Source organism: Marmota flaviventris, chromosome 1 (genome assembly GCF_047511675.1).
Source record: "Marmota flaviventris isolate mMarFla1 chromosome 1, mMarFla1.hap1, whole genome shotgun sequence".
Taxonomy (NCBI): Eukaryota; Metazoa; Chordata; class Mammalia; order Rodentia; family Sciuridae; genus Marmota; species Marmota flaviventris.
Window position 1 is genome coordinate 184,465,890 of NC_092498.1, and position 11,358 is coordinate 184,477,247.

The 11,358-nt window shown below is 36.2% G+C and overlaps 1 protein-coding gene across 1 annotated transcript in view; it reads left to right on the forward strand.

The window, feature by feature from the left end:
* Nucleotides 1-9,863, forward strand: part of Nr1d2 (nuclear receptor subfamily 1 group D member 2) — a 29,583-nt gene extending 19,720 nt beyond the window's left edge. Inside the window, exon 8 of the mRNA XM_027923183.2 lies at nucleotides 6,486-9,863. Within this exon, the coding sequence (XP_027778984.2) occupies nucleotides 6,486-6,682 (197 nt within the window). The 3' untranslated portion in view covers nucleotides 6,683-9,863. The remainder of the gene's footprint in view (nucleotides 1-6,485) is intronic.
* The last annotated feature ends 1,495 nt before the right edge of the window (nucleotides 9,864-11,358 follow it).

Sequence of the window (11,358 nt, forward strand, 5' to 3'; positions counted from 1 at the left end):
GCTGATTCTAAATTGTGACACAACTAGAACATAAGTGACCAAGGATGGAGAAGGTGGCAGTTAACTAGGTCATAGCAAGCTATATAGAGGAAATAAGTCCTTTAAGGAAAGTGGTATATTACATGAATCTATTATTTTTGTGAAATTAATTTTTTAATAATGACAGTACAAATCAAATAATGTTTAAATTTGCATTTACCACTAGTAGTTTTTAGTGTTCATAAATTTTGCAAGTGTAAATCTTTATTTCACAGATTTATTTTTTGGGACATTATGTATTGTCAGGTAGGTAGGTGGTTCAAATATGAATCTTGAGTTTTAATTATAATGTGGATTACTTGAAAATGTTAAAGGCATCAAGAGCAAAGAAACATGATTATATTAAGTTGTGGTTTCAGCCCAGCTTTGCTGAATTTTCTGTGTGAATTGGTAAGTAATTTTATCCTTTGGGTCTTGGTTTCCTCATCCTTTTAATGGAAAGGGATTTCACTATGTGAACTTATTGTGGTGTCAGGCACTGTTTGAATGATCAAGGTTTCTGAGTCCTTACATTTAATGCCTATTTATGTGAGTCATTGATGTTTCTGAATTTCCCTGCCATCTTGAATTTATATTGCAGTTGTATCAAACTAAAATTTTTCAGTTCAATAAAGACAATAGCCATTAAGACACAGATAGTATGCAATAGCAAATTGGAAGTTGAGACTTTGATTTTCCTGGGAAGCATCTATATAAGTGCCAGCATTTTTAGGTATCACTTACCTTCATTTTAAAACATTTTTTGGACATTTTACAATATTTTGATCTTTTAAATTTCCCATTTGTTTCCTACTCTGTAAAGCATCCTAGGTGCTAGACACTGTGAGGGTTATAAATTATGGCCTCCGATTAGATGGCTAAGTTATAATAAATCTTAGAGAACCCTGTGTATCTCAAAGGCCTTTATATCAATAGGATAACTAAAGACTTATGCCATTTGGAAGTACAATTTGGTTGCTTTTTTTGATTAGCTCTACCTGGATAACTAGAAGTGCATTTATGATATGGAATAGTGTGAAAGTCAATAGAGGATGCCTGTTTCTCATTAACCTTGTAGTTCCTCTTGCATTGTACCATTTTTGCAGAATCTCTTGATTAGTAATTAGAATTGATTTGAGTTGACATCAGATTAATTTTTGTGAAACCAGAGATATAATCAATACTAGTTAAATTCTTCATGAATACACTCTGTGGTAGGTGCTCAGGGGAAACAAAAAACATTAAGACACAAGCTTACTCCCAAGTGTTTGTGTTCTGTTAGGAGAGACACAACTAACCCACAAGACTTTTTGGTACTAAACTGCATAGTTTTTTTTTTTTGGCTGAGAGGGGCAGGAGTTAAAAGAAAGGAAGATGAAATGATCAGAGAAGGCTTTGAGGGGAAGAAGGAAGTGGAGCTGGAATTTGAAGGTATTATTGAAATTTTCTTTGTGGAAAGATGGAAAGGCTTGGAAATACATGAGATGGGTCAGAGGAAGGGGCAGGTGGCCAGAGCCTGGGAACAGAGGGCTTGAGAGTTAGGGGAGCACGGGCTGGTGGGCTACTAGCTATGAGAATGAAGCAGGGAAGTTTTAACAGATCTACAGGCAATGCAGAATCTGTCATCTCTTCAATAGGGGAATGATTGGGCATGAACATAGCAGTGCTTAACATTATTTCTGCCTTTTTATCATGGGTAGATTAGATAGGAAAGTCACTGCTGGCGAGTTAGGTTGAGAGGATGCAGAAGCAATAGAAATGAGGCAGCAGAATCAGTGCCCCTGGAACAGGGCAGGGGCGAGGTGCTGGAAGGGACCAGGTCTGGAGATAGTTCAGAGAGAGACAGGAAAGTGAAGGGAGCTCTGTGCCGGAGCCATGCTACTTCACTTATGTTTTCCACTAGGCATGTGTTTTTATTTTGTTTTAATCTTTCAAAAAGGACTTTCCCCTCTGATTCTAAGATTAATATGGATTATTTGAAAAATTAGAAAATATTACGATGAAAATAGCATTACCAAAAAAGATCTCTATTAATTTTGGTGTCTTTATCAAACATTTACCTAGCCCTTCATCTCTCTATTTACCTATTTATTGAAATAAAATATTTGAAATATTAAGCAGAAAGACTGATTTTAAAAGAACGCAACACATTCTCATTTTTGTTATGTCTATATTTGAAGATATACAAGCATACACAAATGTACTTTTCACAATCAGATTTAAATTTTTACTACTGAAAAATCACCTATTTGTAAAGTGGGAAAATGAGATTAAAAAATTTAGAAGAGCATAAATGAAAAGTCTCTGCTTTTTTCCTCTAATCTCAACTTTATTCATCTGAGGACTAAGTTTCTAATAATCTTTCTTTCTAATTTTCTGATGGTTGACCACCCAACACTGAATGTACTGCTTCTAACTCTTATTTAGCAGATACAAGTGATAATGAAAGTGCCCTTACATTTTCCTCTAAATTTTTGTCTTATTTTTTAAGTTGCTTGTCTTATTTGTAATTTAAGTACATTAATATTTTCTGTTCCTTCACTTCTACATTGTCTTTCTTGGGTAGTCTTGGTAGAGTTTCTCCACTACAGAGTATCTTCCTTCTGCTCTATCTTAAGTGTCTTCTATACCATGGTTTCTTTGTAATTAGGAATCAAAACATTTGTGTCCTGTTCTGGAACTGATTGCTTTACAATGCTTCATTTTTCAACTTCAAAGTTGGAATGTTAAAAATCATATTTGTAGAATAAATGGTATGTAAATAGTGCTCATAGTATTCACACAGTGGGCAATGAAATGATAGTCAAGGTATAATGCACATATGATTATGTCATAATGAATCCCACTGTTAGGTACAGTTATAATGCACTAATAAAACATTTTTAAAAAATGACATAAATCTCTGCCCCAAACTGCTCTAGCCTGGATGGGGAGTGTTCCATGTCAAGTAACAAATAGATTGTTTATAGTCTCTTCATTATAGTTTTGCTTCTTTTTTGAATAGCTTTTTGTTTTCCTTAGAATCTCTAGTTGTCTTCTGTTTTTTTTTTTTTTTAACTTCATTTATGTAAAAAAAAATTTTGATGATGTTAGAAGAAATGCTAGCTAATTTCTAGGTCTCCTTGTATAATTCTATTTCCTAAACGAACCTCTCATGTGAGCCTAGGACATGTTATCCTTAGTCATACAGGCAAGGGATTTGAGCAATAGAAGGGTTAAATGATTTACCCAAGGTCACGTTTCTAATAATTGGCTAAGCAGGTGTTTGAGCTTCCAGTGCCTGGCTTCAAAGCCTTCCCACTGTACTGCTTATGAAGAAATAGCTCTAGCTGCTAAGGGAGAGGGGAATCTCAACATGACCTTGTCTGTGAGATTGGAAGAATCCTGATGCCATTGAAGGGGAGTTACACCTGGAAGGTAAGTTTTTTTCAGGTTGTGTGAAGTGACAGCAATAATTTTTGGTTGAAGGTTAGGGACCAGCATGTCAGTATTTGGCCCAGACTCTTCTAGATAGAGATTTCAGTTGTCTTTATAGATGCATCCTGGAGGAGGTTGGTGAGGTGTACAGGCTTTTGGGAGTGGCAGGAAGAACCAGCTGAAGAAGCGGGGGACAGATGTGAACATGTCACCTAATTCAGTGCACTTTTTAGAAGATGGGTTTCCACTTCAGTCTGTGCATTCAGTGTTACAGTCTATAGCAGATTGTTGTTTATGGTCCAGCCAGATTTATCATCGGGTCCTTTGGCCTCAAAATCATAAAGAACTTGGTTTTAGAAGTTGAGGCTTTTGAGCCAAGTGTGGTGGCACACACTAATTCCAATGGCTTGGGAGGCTGAGAAAGGAGGATCGGGAGTTCAAAGCCAGTTTCAGCAACTTGTTGAGGCCCTAAGTAACTCAGAGAGACCCTGACTCAAAATAAAATTCAAAAAAGGACTGGGCGTATAACTCAGTGGTTAAGTGCCCTTGGGTTTAATTCCTGGTACCAAAAGAAAAGAAAGAAATCGAGGCTTTTGTAAAATGTAATTTGATTTGCATTTTAGTATAGGCATCAATTTCCCTGAGTTCTGAGTTGTGGAAACAAGCATAGGTCATCTAAACCCAAATGTTAACCAAAGGACCAATTTATTCATGATCCTAGTTCCCACTCAAACAGTTTTTACCTCCTTAGCATTAGTTTCTCTCTTTGTCCATGTTGGTTATTTTGAGGGGAACGCTGTCATTCTTTTCTGGTATGGTAATTACCTATGATAAGATCCAAAATATTATATTCTGCTAAAATGTGACCTTAAAAAGAAAGGATTTTGGTTTGTTTTGTTCATTGCTGATTTCCAAGCACCTAGAAGAGTAGCCAGCACATACATTCAGAGTTTGGCTAATGATTTAATAAGTTACAAAGATGTTTATAAAACAAAACAAAACAACAATTGAATATCAAAGGCAAAACAGATTCTTGGAAGCATTATGGAAAACTTAAAGTTATCTTTGCAAAAATACTTAATGATTGGCTAAAAGATGCCAAGAGAAAGAGGTTTTTTGTCTAATAGTTTTATCTGAAAAATTCAGACTCCTCATATCAATAATCAGTATTCAATTTGTTTCTTTTTGCATAAGAGTTGACATAGTTATGATTTCAAATTTTGTATGTATAAGGTAAACTCAGTAGGCATGGTGATGCATCTTGTAAGACCAGTTACTGCTGAGGCAGGATTGCAAGTTCAAGGCCAGCTTGGGTAACTTGGTGAAACCCTGTCTCATAATAAAAAAGGACTGGTATTGTAGCTCAGTAGAAACCCTGCCTAGCATGTGCAAGGCTCTGGATTCCATGTCTAGTATGTCTTCCTCCCCCATCTTTTACAGAAAAAGATAAGCCTTTTTCATCATGTTTCCTGTGCATTTTCTGTATCACACTCCCTCCCCACTTTATTATTAAATTTTAGTTCTTATTCTAAATGCTTGCATTGCAGTGGGCTTTTTAAACTACCAGTGTTAATGCAAGACATCCTCAGTATCCTTGTGAAAAATGATAGGGCATGAATGACCAAAGAAGTTTGCCTCCTTGTAGAAGAGAAATCTTTTTCATGTTAATTACAGCTTCCTTCTACTGGGGACCATTGCATATTTCTTGTGCACTACTGCCTCCTTTTGTAAAGAGAGGAAATAACTTGCTGATGAAAAAAGCCTATGGGTTGACTACATATGGTTTGGCTAATTTTGAGATACTTTATTGCTGGTTTATTCTAAATCACTAATTAACATTTTGCATGGCAAGCTTAGTAAACATAGTCTTGCTAAATGAAAGTGAATGTAGTGTAATATAACTAGTATAATAAAATTGCATGGTGTATTAGTTATCTATTACTGCATAATAAATTATCCCAAAACTTAGTGCCTCATGAATGCAAATGGTGAATGCCTATAATCCCAGCAGCTTGGGAGGCTGAGGCAGGAGGTTCATAAGTTCAAAGCCAGCCTTAGTGAGGCCCTTCCTAAGCAACTTAGCAAGACCATGTCTCTAAATAAAATATAAAAAAGGGCTGGGGATGAGACTGGTTAAGTGCCCTTGAGTTCAATCCTTGGTAAAAAAACAAACAAACAAATAAATGTTTTTTATCTTACATTTTTTTGAGGATTGGGAATATAGGTGTGGCTTAGAGACAATTCCCCGGCTCAGGGTTTCTTAGGAGGTTGTAGTCAAGCAGAGGCCCCTGACCTCATTTGAAAGCTAGGGGAGGAAAGGCTCTGCTTTCAGGGTTATGTGGTTATTGACAGGATTCAGCACCTGGAAAGCTATTGTGTGGGACCTCTTGTTTCCTTGTGGCCTGTTGGTTGGAGACCCATCTAAGTTCCTTACCCTGGAGACCTCTTTATAGGGCAGCTCACAAGTGTGGTAGCTGACTTTTCTTAGTGAGATAGATACCTAAGATGGAAGTCACAAGTTTTTGTAACCTAAACTTCTCTGCCAGAGTTTTATTCACTAGATATGATTCAGCCAGTCTAGTCCATGAAAGAGGAACAGATTACACAGGGTATGAATACCAGGGGAATTATTAGAGGTTATTTTAGAGGGTCCCTGCATTTCACGTGTGGAATTTGGCTTATATGTATTAAAAATATATTTCTGTATCACATTGTTCATTTTATCTTGGCACTTGGAAAGCCATTGACATCACAGATGGCATCTGATTTAACAGATCAAAACTTCTTGTTTTATGTGAACCAAAATTCCAAAGCACTAAAGAATTTTGATTTATCAAATACATTGTGTGATACGTGTGCATTTTAATACAGTTAGAAAACTTGCCGTTAGATTGAAAAAATTTTGCCGGATTATCTTTTGCCTTTGTTTCAAAGTATAAAGACCTTGTTTGAATTTGTTAGTAAGATTGATGAACAAGAATTGTATTTTTATTTATTGTCAATAATATATCCTCTTCCTTTCTGTTTCTGTATTCCTTACTTCCTGTTAGATCGATCTGGAATAGAAAACGTCAACTCTGTGGAGGCTTTGCAGGAAACCCTCATTCGTGCACTAAGGACCTTAATAATGAAAAACCATCCAAATGAGGCCTCTATTTTTACAAAACTACTTCTAAAGTTGCCAGATCTTCGATCTTTAAACAACATGCACTCTGAGGAGCTCTTGGCCTTTAAAGTTCATCCTTAAGGCCTTTGTTTATTTGAACATGAACTGATGCTAACTGTACATTTTGTGCTAAAATGCTTATTTATATGTGTATACCATATGTGGAGATAGAAAAGACCTTTAAGACAATACAAGATTGTAGGCTATCTCTGTAATCATACAGTAGCTGTTTGGATCAGGAACTCTTCAGCTATGATTAGACATTGACTGCATCTCCCCAGTAGACCAATCAGCTGTGTCGCACTTAAACTGGAGAAGTTACACTGAATTATAATCACACTGAATGTTAGACTTTTTCATCTGCCAAAACCAAAAACCATTTTAATCTCCCTGTGATATACATATAACGCACAATCACAAGTACAGGAGGATGTAGAAATCGATCCTTTGTGGTAGAAGTTGTGTTGAATGTTGGAAATATTGGTATCACCACAGGACTGTTAGATCTGGTTATCAAAGACTTTGGGAGCTGGGAGAGCTTAATGTTTGTATTTTACTCTGCCACTGTTAAAATGTATGATCTTGGGCAGGTACTTGGTTGTGGAAAATGAGAATTGATAGTGTCCTCAGTGCCCAACCTCACAGAGATACTAAGAAATGTCTATAAAGCATATTTACCTCTTGGGAGATAGGCACTATGTAAATAAGGTAAAATGTTTGTTATTACAGTTATTCATAATAATATTCTTTTCTGAGCATTTCTGGGAAACCATTTCACACTTCACACCAGTCTATTTAGGATTCCTGCATATGTGTGGGTATCCTACTGATACATACATTCAGAGTTTATGGATACATCAAATACATAGTATGTGTACATAGTATGTATGTGAATAGTTATACATAAATATATTTCTTCACAATATTTTAAACTGTGAAGAACTTTATCATACAATAAACTTAAGAGGTGTCAAAAGACCCAAATTAGGTGCATTTTACTTGTTGATGATAACATAACCATTGCTTTAAAATGTTTAGATGGTAGAATATTGAATTTATGCTCTATTTTTGTTTAAGCGACACTTAATGTAAAAGTGCAACAGGCAGTCAAGTCCAAATTTTAAAAAAATGTGTATTTTAGAGTTCATCTTTGGTAAAATCTTTGGTTCGAGGTACTAGTTCTTTAAAAGTTCATTCAGATTCTTACCTTGTGCTATAAGGTTGCATTGCTGCCCCTCGTACACATGCTGCAGCTTGATGATATGATAAAGAATTTTGGTTCTTTCTGGAGAACTAATTAAGGAAACTGTTTACTATGTGGCACGTGTGCTTGTGTGTGTTTGCACACGTGTGTGTGTGTCTTGAGTTCACGTGTTGTTTTTTTTTCCCCTCATAAATAAACACTACAGGGATTTTTGTCAATTAGATTTAATCTATAATTTGGAATCATTTATTGTGTGACCTACAGGCTTAGAAATGGCATAGTCAGAGACTGATCCACATGTCTAATGGCTTTATTAAACACTTAAGATCAGTCTCTGTTTATGGCAGTGGGAGAAATAGCCAAAGTTTGAGAATTTTATGTATGTTTTTCTGTTTCCCTGAAAAATAGAAATTAATTGGACTTTTTGGGTAGAGATTGCCTTCTTTATACTGTTTGGATTATATAAAATTGTAAAATGTTAAGAGCTCGCTTTACTGCACTAAGCCTGTTACTTTCCTGATATGCGAACAGAATGCCTTATTTTGTAATATTGTTTAACTTGTTGCTACTGGGATTTGAATTTCTGTGGCACTCGTTAAATAATTTTTAAAAAGATAAAACCTCTCATTATAAAAGAGGAAAAGTAATGGTGATGTCTGTAACACAATACAAACCACAATTGTGATTTACCTTAAGTAGGTATGACTGTTATGGAATATACAGTTATAGTTTTTGTGAATTCTTACATGATAGCATTATCTTTTTATATTTTTTTTCCCTAAGATAAACAGTTGCATAGTTTTCTTCTATGAGGGATAGAAACAGCTTTTTGAAGTAATATTGAAAACCTCAAAGATCACGTTCTTAAGTTTTGCCTTTTGCATAAGCCTCTTTATTACATGTATCTTTAAGACCATTAAGTCTTTAGGAATGTGTAACCAGAACTATGTTAGTATTGCTTGTAAAACTTTAGTTAGGTTTAATATATATATGTATGCATCCACATGTAGGCATATAGATTCTCATTTTGTCTTGTAAAATTTTATTTGAATAAATTCCTCCTGTAGGTAATGGGAAACAAAATTAATAGTTCATATACCACTCGTAGCCTTTCTCATATTTGAAAATAGCCCAGTATAAAACTTCTAATTCTAAAGTTAAACCAGCAGCCTATTACAAGCACATTCTTTGATTGAGTCATGTTACAGACTTATTAAGTGCAAAGAAGACAACCAGTGTAGGGAACTTCTGAGTCTGTGGGACACTGTTGATTAATAATGTACTGTACAATTTAAGTGATGCTTTAACTCTGATTTTACATTTTAAAGTGAAAATGTGGGCATTATGTCAGCAAACTTAAGGGCATTATGTCAGCAAGCTAAAACATTTTTTTTTCCCCCTGTGCTTTTAATGTATGTCTATGTGATCTGAGAGAGGACTCCAGGATTCAGAGAGAAATAGCTGAGGGTAAGGAGAAACATCTTGGGATGAAGCTTGTCCTTATGGTGATAGTTTAATTACAGATTAAAAAATTAGAAGGAAATTTCAGTGGATTAAGTGTATTGCTTTCATATCTACATTTCAAGAAATTACCATTGTAACTTGATAAGAGGTGATTTATTTTATGCAAACATCATTGCAAAGCAAGGTGTAGAAGCTCAGCTAGATTTATTACTGTGCACGAGAGTAAATACCTATGTCAATTATTCTTTTTCTTTTCCAATATAAAGTTTGCTGAATGTACAAGAAGAGTTTATCACTTAGGATATAGAATTTTTTTAGGGGTTGGGGGGAGGGACTCTGTCAGAAAATTGTTACCTGTAAACAAAGACTGTATTGATTTGATCCAAAAAAATAAAACTTGAAACTATTCTTGAACTAACATAAAAAAATGAAATAAAGCGGCTATTGTTTTAAAAAGATAGAAAATATATTGTTGACAGGATATGAGTTGTTTATTTTCTACATACTGTAATTGATGAGGACATGGATAATATCTTCATGTTTCTGAGAAGTAATATGTACATGGGGGGAGGGGATAATAAATATTATTTCTAACTGAGTGGTGTTTTGTTGTCTACCTCCCTTGACATTTTATAAAACCATTTATAATTTAATTTACTGAGCTAATCTTTCCCCTGAGCATAGCAGAAACCCTGATGTACGTATTTGACTCAGCCTGGGGAAATGGATATATGCAGGGCTTTTTAAGAAAGGAGATTTCAGAGTTTAGAGAGTCCAGCAAGGAAGGACTGCTCCCGTTTTCTGTAATGTCAGCTGAATCATGGACCACTGTATCTGAGGAGGTCTTTCTCTTTGGGTGGGGAAGAAGAGGAGGAGGTGCTTGATCGGCCTTGGCAATGAGTCGGGTGAAGTGCCTCCAGGAGACAGCCCCCTGCCCTTCCTCACAGGTCCCCATGCCAGCTGCCCATATCAGGGCGGTTGCTTAAATGGGTAATGCCCACTGCTTTTCTGTGGATATTAATTGATGTTAGGTGGGAGAAATAGGCTCCTTGATCAAATACATTTGGAAATGCTGGGTTAAATGAGGTGGCTCAGATGTCTTCATGTCAGTCCTGTTCTCTAATAAGCATGAATTAAGGAAGGCTTTACTGAGATGCCATTTGCCACAGACTCGCCACAAAATAACGCCCCCCCCCGCCCCTTTTTTCCTTTGCAAATTGTGCTTTTGGGAAAAAACAAAACCCTTGTTAATCTCATACCTACTTTGAGGTGTTGATCAGGATATTGATCAAATTCAGCGATTACTCAAAATTTGCACTTTATTCTGTCCCCCCATTTGGCATAGCCTAACAAGGTATCACTGAACTCCAAATAAATGGTCAGTTGATAGAAAAAAGGGTTGAATTTCTGCTGAATTTAAAAACTGTTGCCTGTGAGTCATCGAGGAAAGACAGGCGATTCACGGATCTGGTTTTAGTTTTCACACTTGCATTGAACCCATGTTAAAATTTGTTATGTTTGCTTTCCCAAGTTTTCGGTTTTAGTTTAGAAACAGCTGTGGCTTGTGTTCTAGTAGCAGGGCACAGTTGCTCCCACTCTGAGAGTTGGTTGCTGTTGAGGGGATTGACCAACACCAAGGATCAGATGCACGTAGGACAACACTGAGTGGGCATGGGAGCCTGAGGGCACTCTTGGAGGAAGCTCAGCCCCCTCCAGAGGGTTAACTGGGGCACATTCCCTGGGAGTGAATTTGCTTTCAGAATTTTAATGTACAGTACTGAAGAGGGTGGGGTCCTTGCTTTTATATAACTCAAATATAGATTACACAGGTAAATATGGTATTCCTGATATTTCCCCCCTATTTTTCCTAATGGAGTCTGCAGAGTCAACTCTGATCTTCTAATGCTTCCGAAGTAAGATGTGTGCATTTTTCCCCCCTGTTGTCTCATTTTCTTCTGAACACTTATCCTTAACCTTAGCACCTGCCCCACCCCTTGTTACGATGTTGCTTTGTTTCTAACTTCTATTTTTTTTCCCCTATGAAAGCCATTTCGTTTCCTGTTTGGTGTTTGCAGTTAAATGTCAGTAG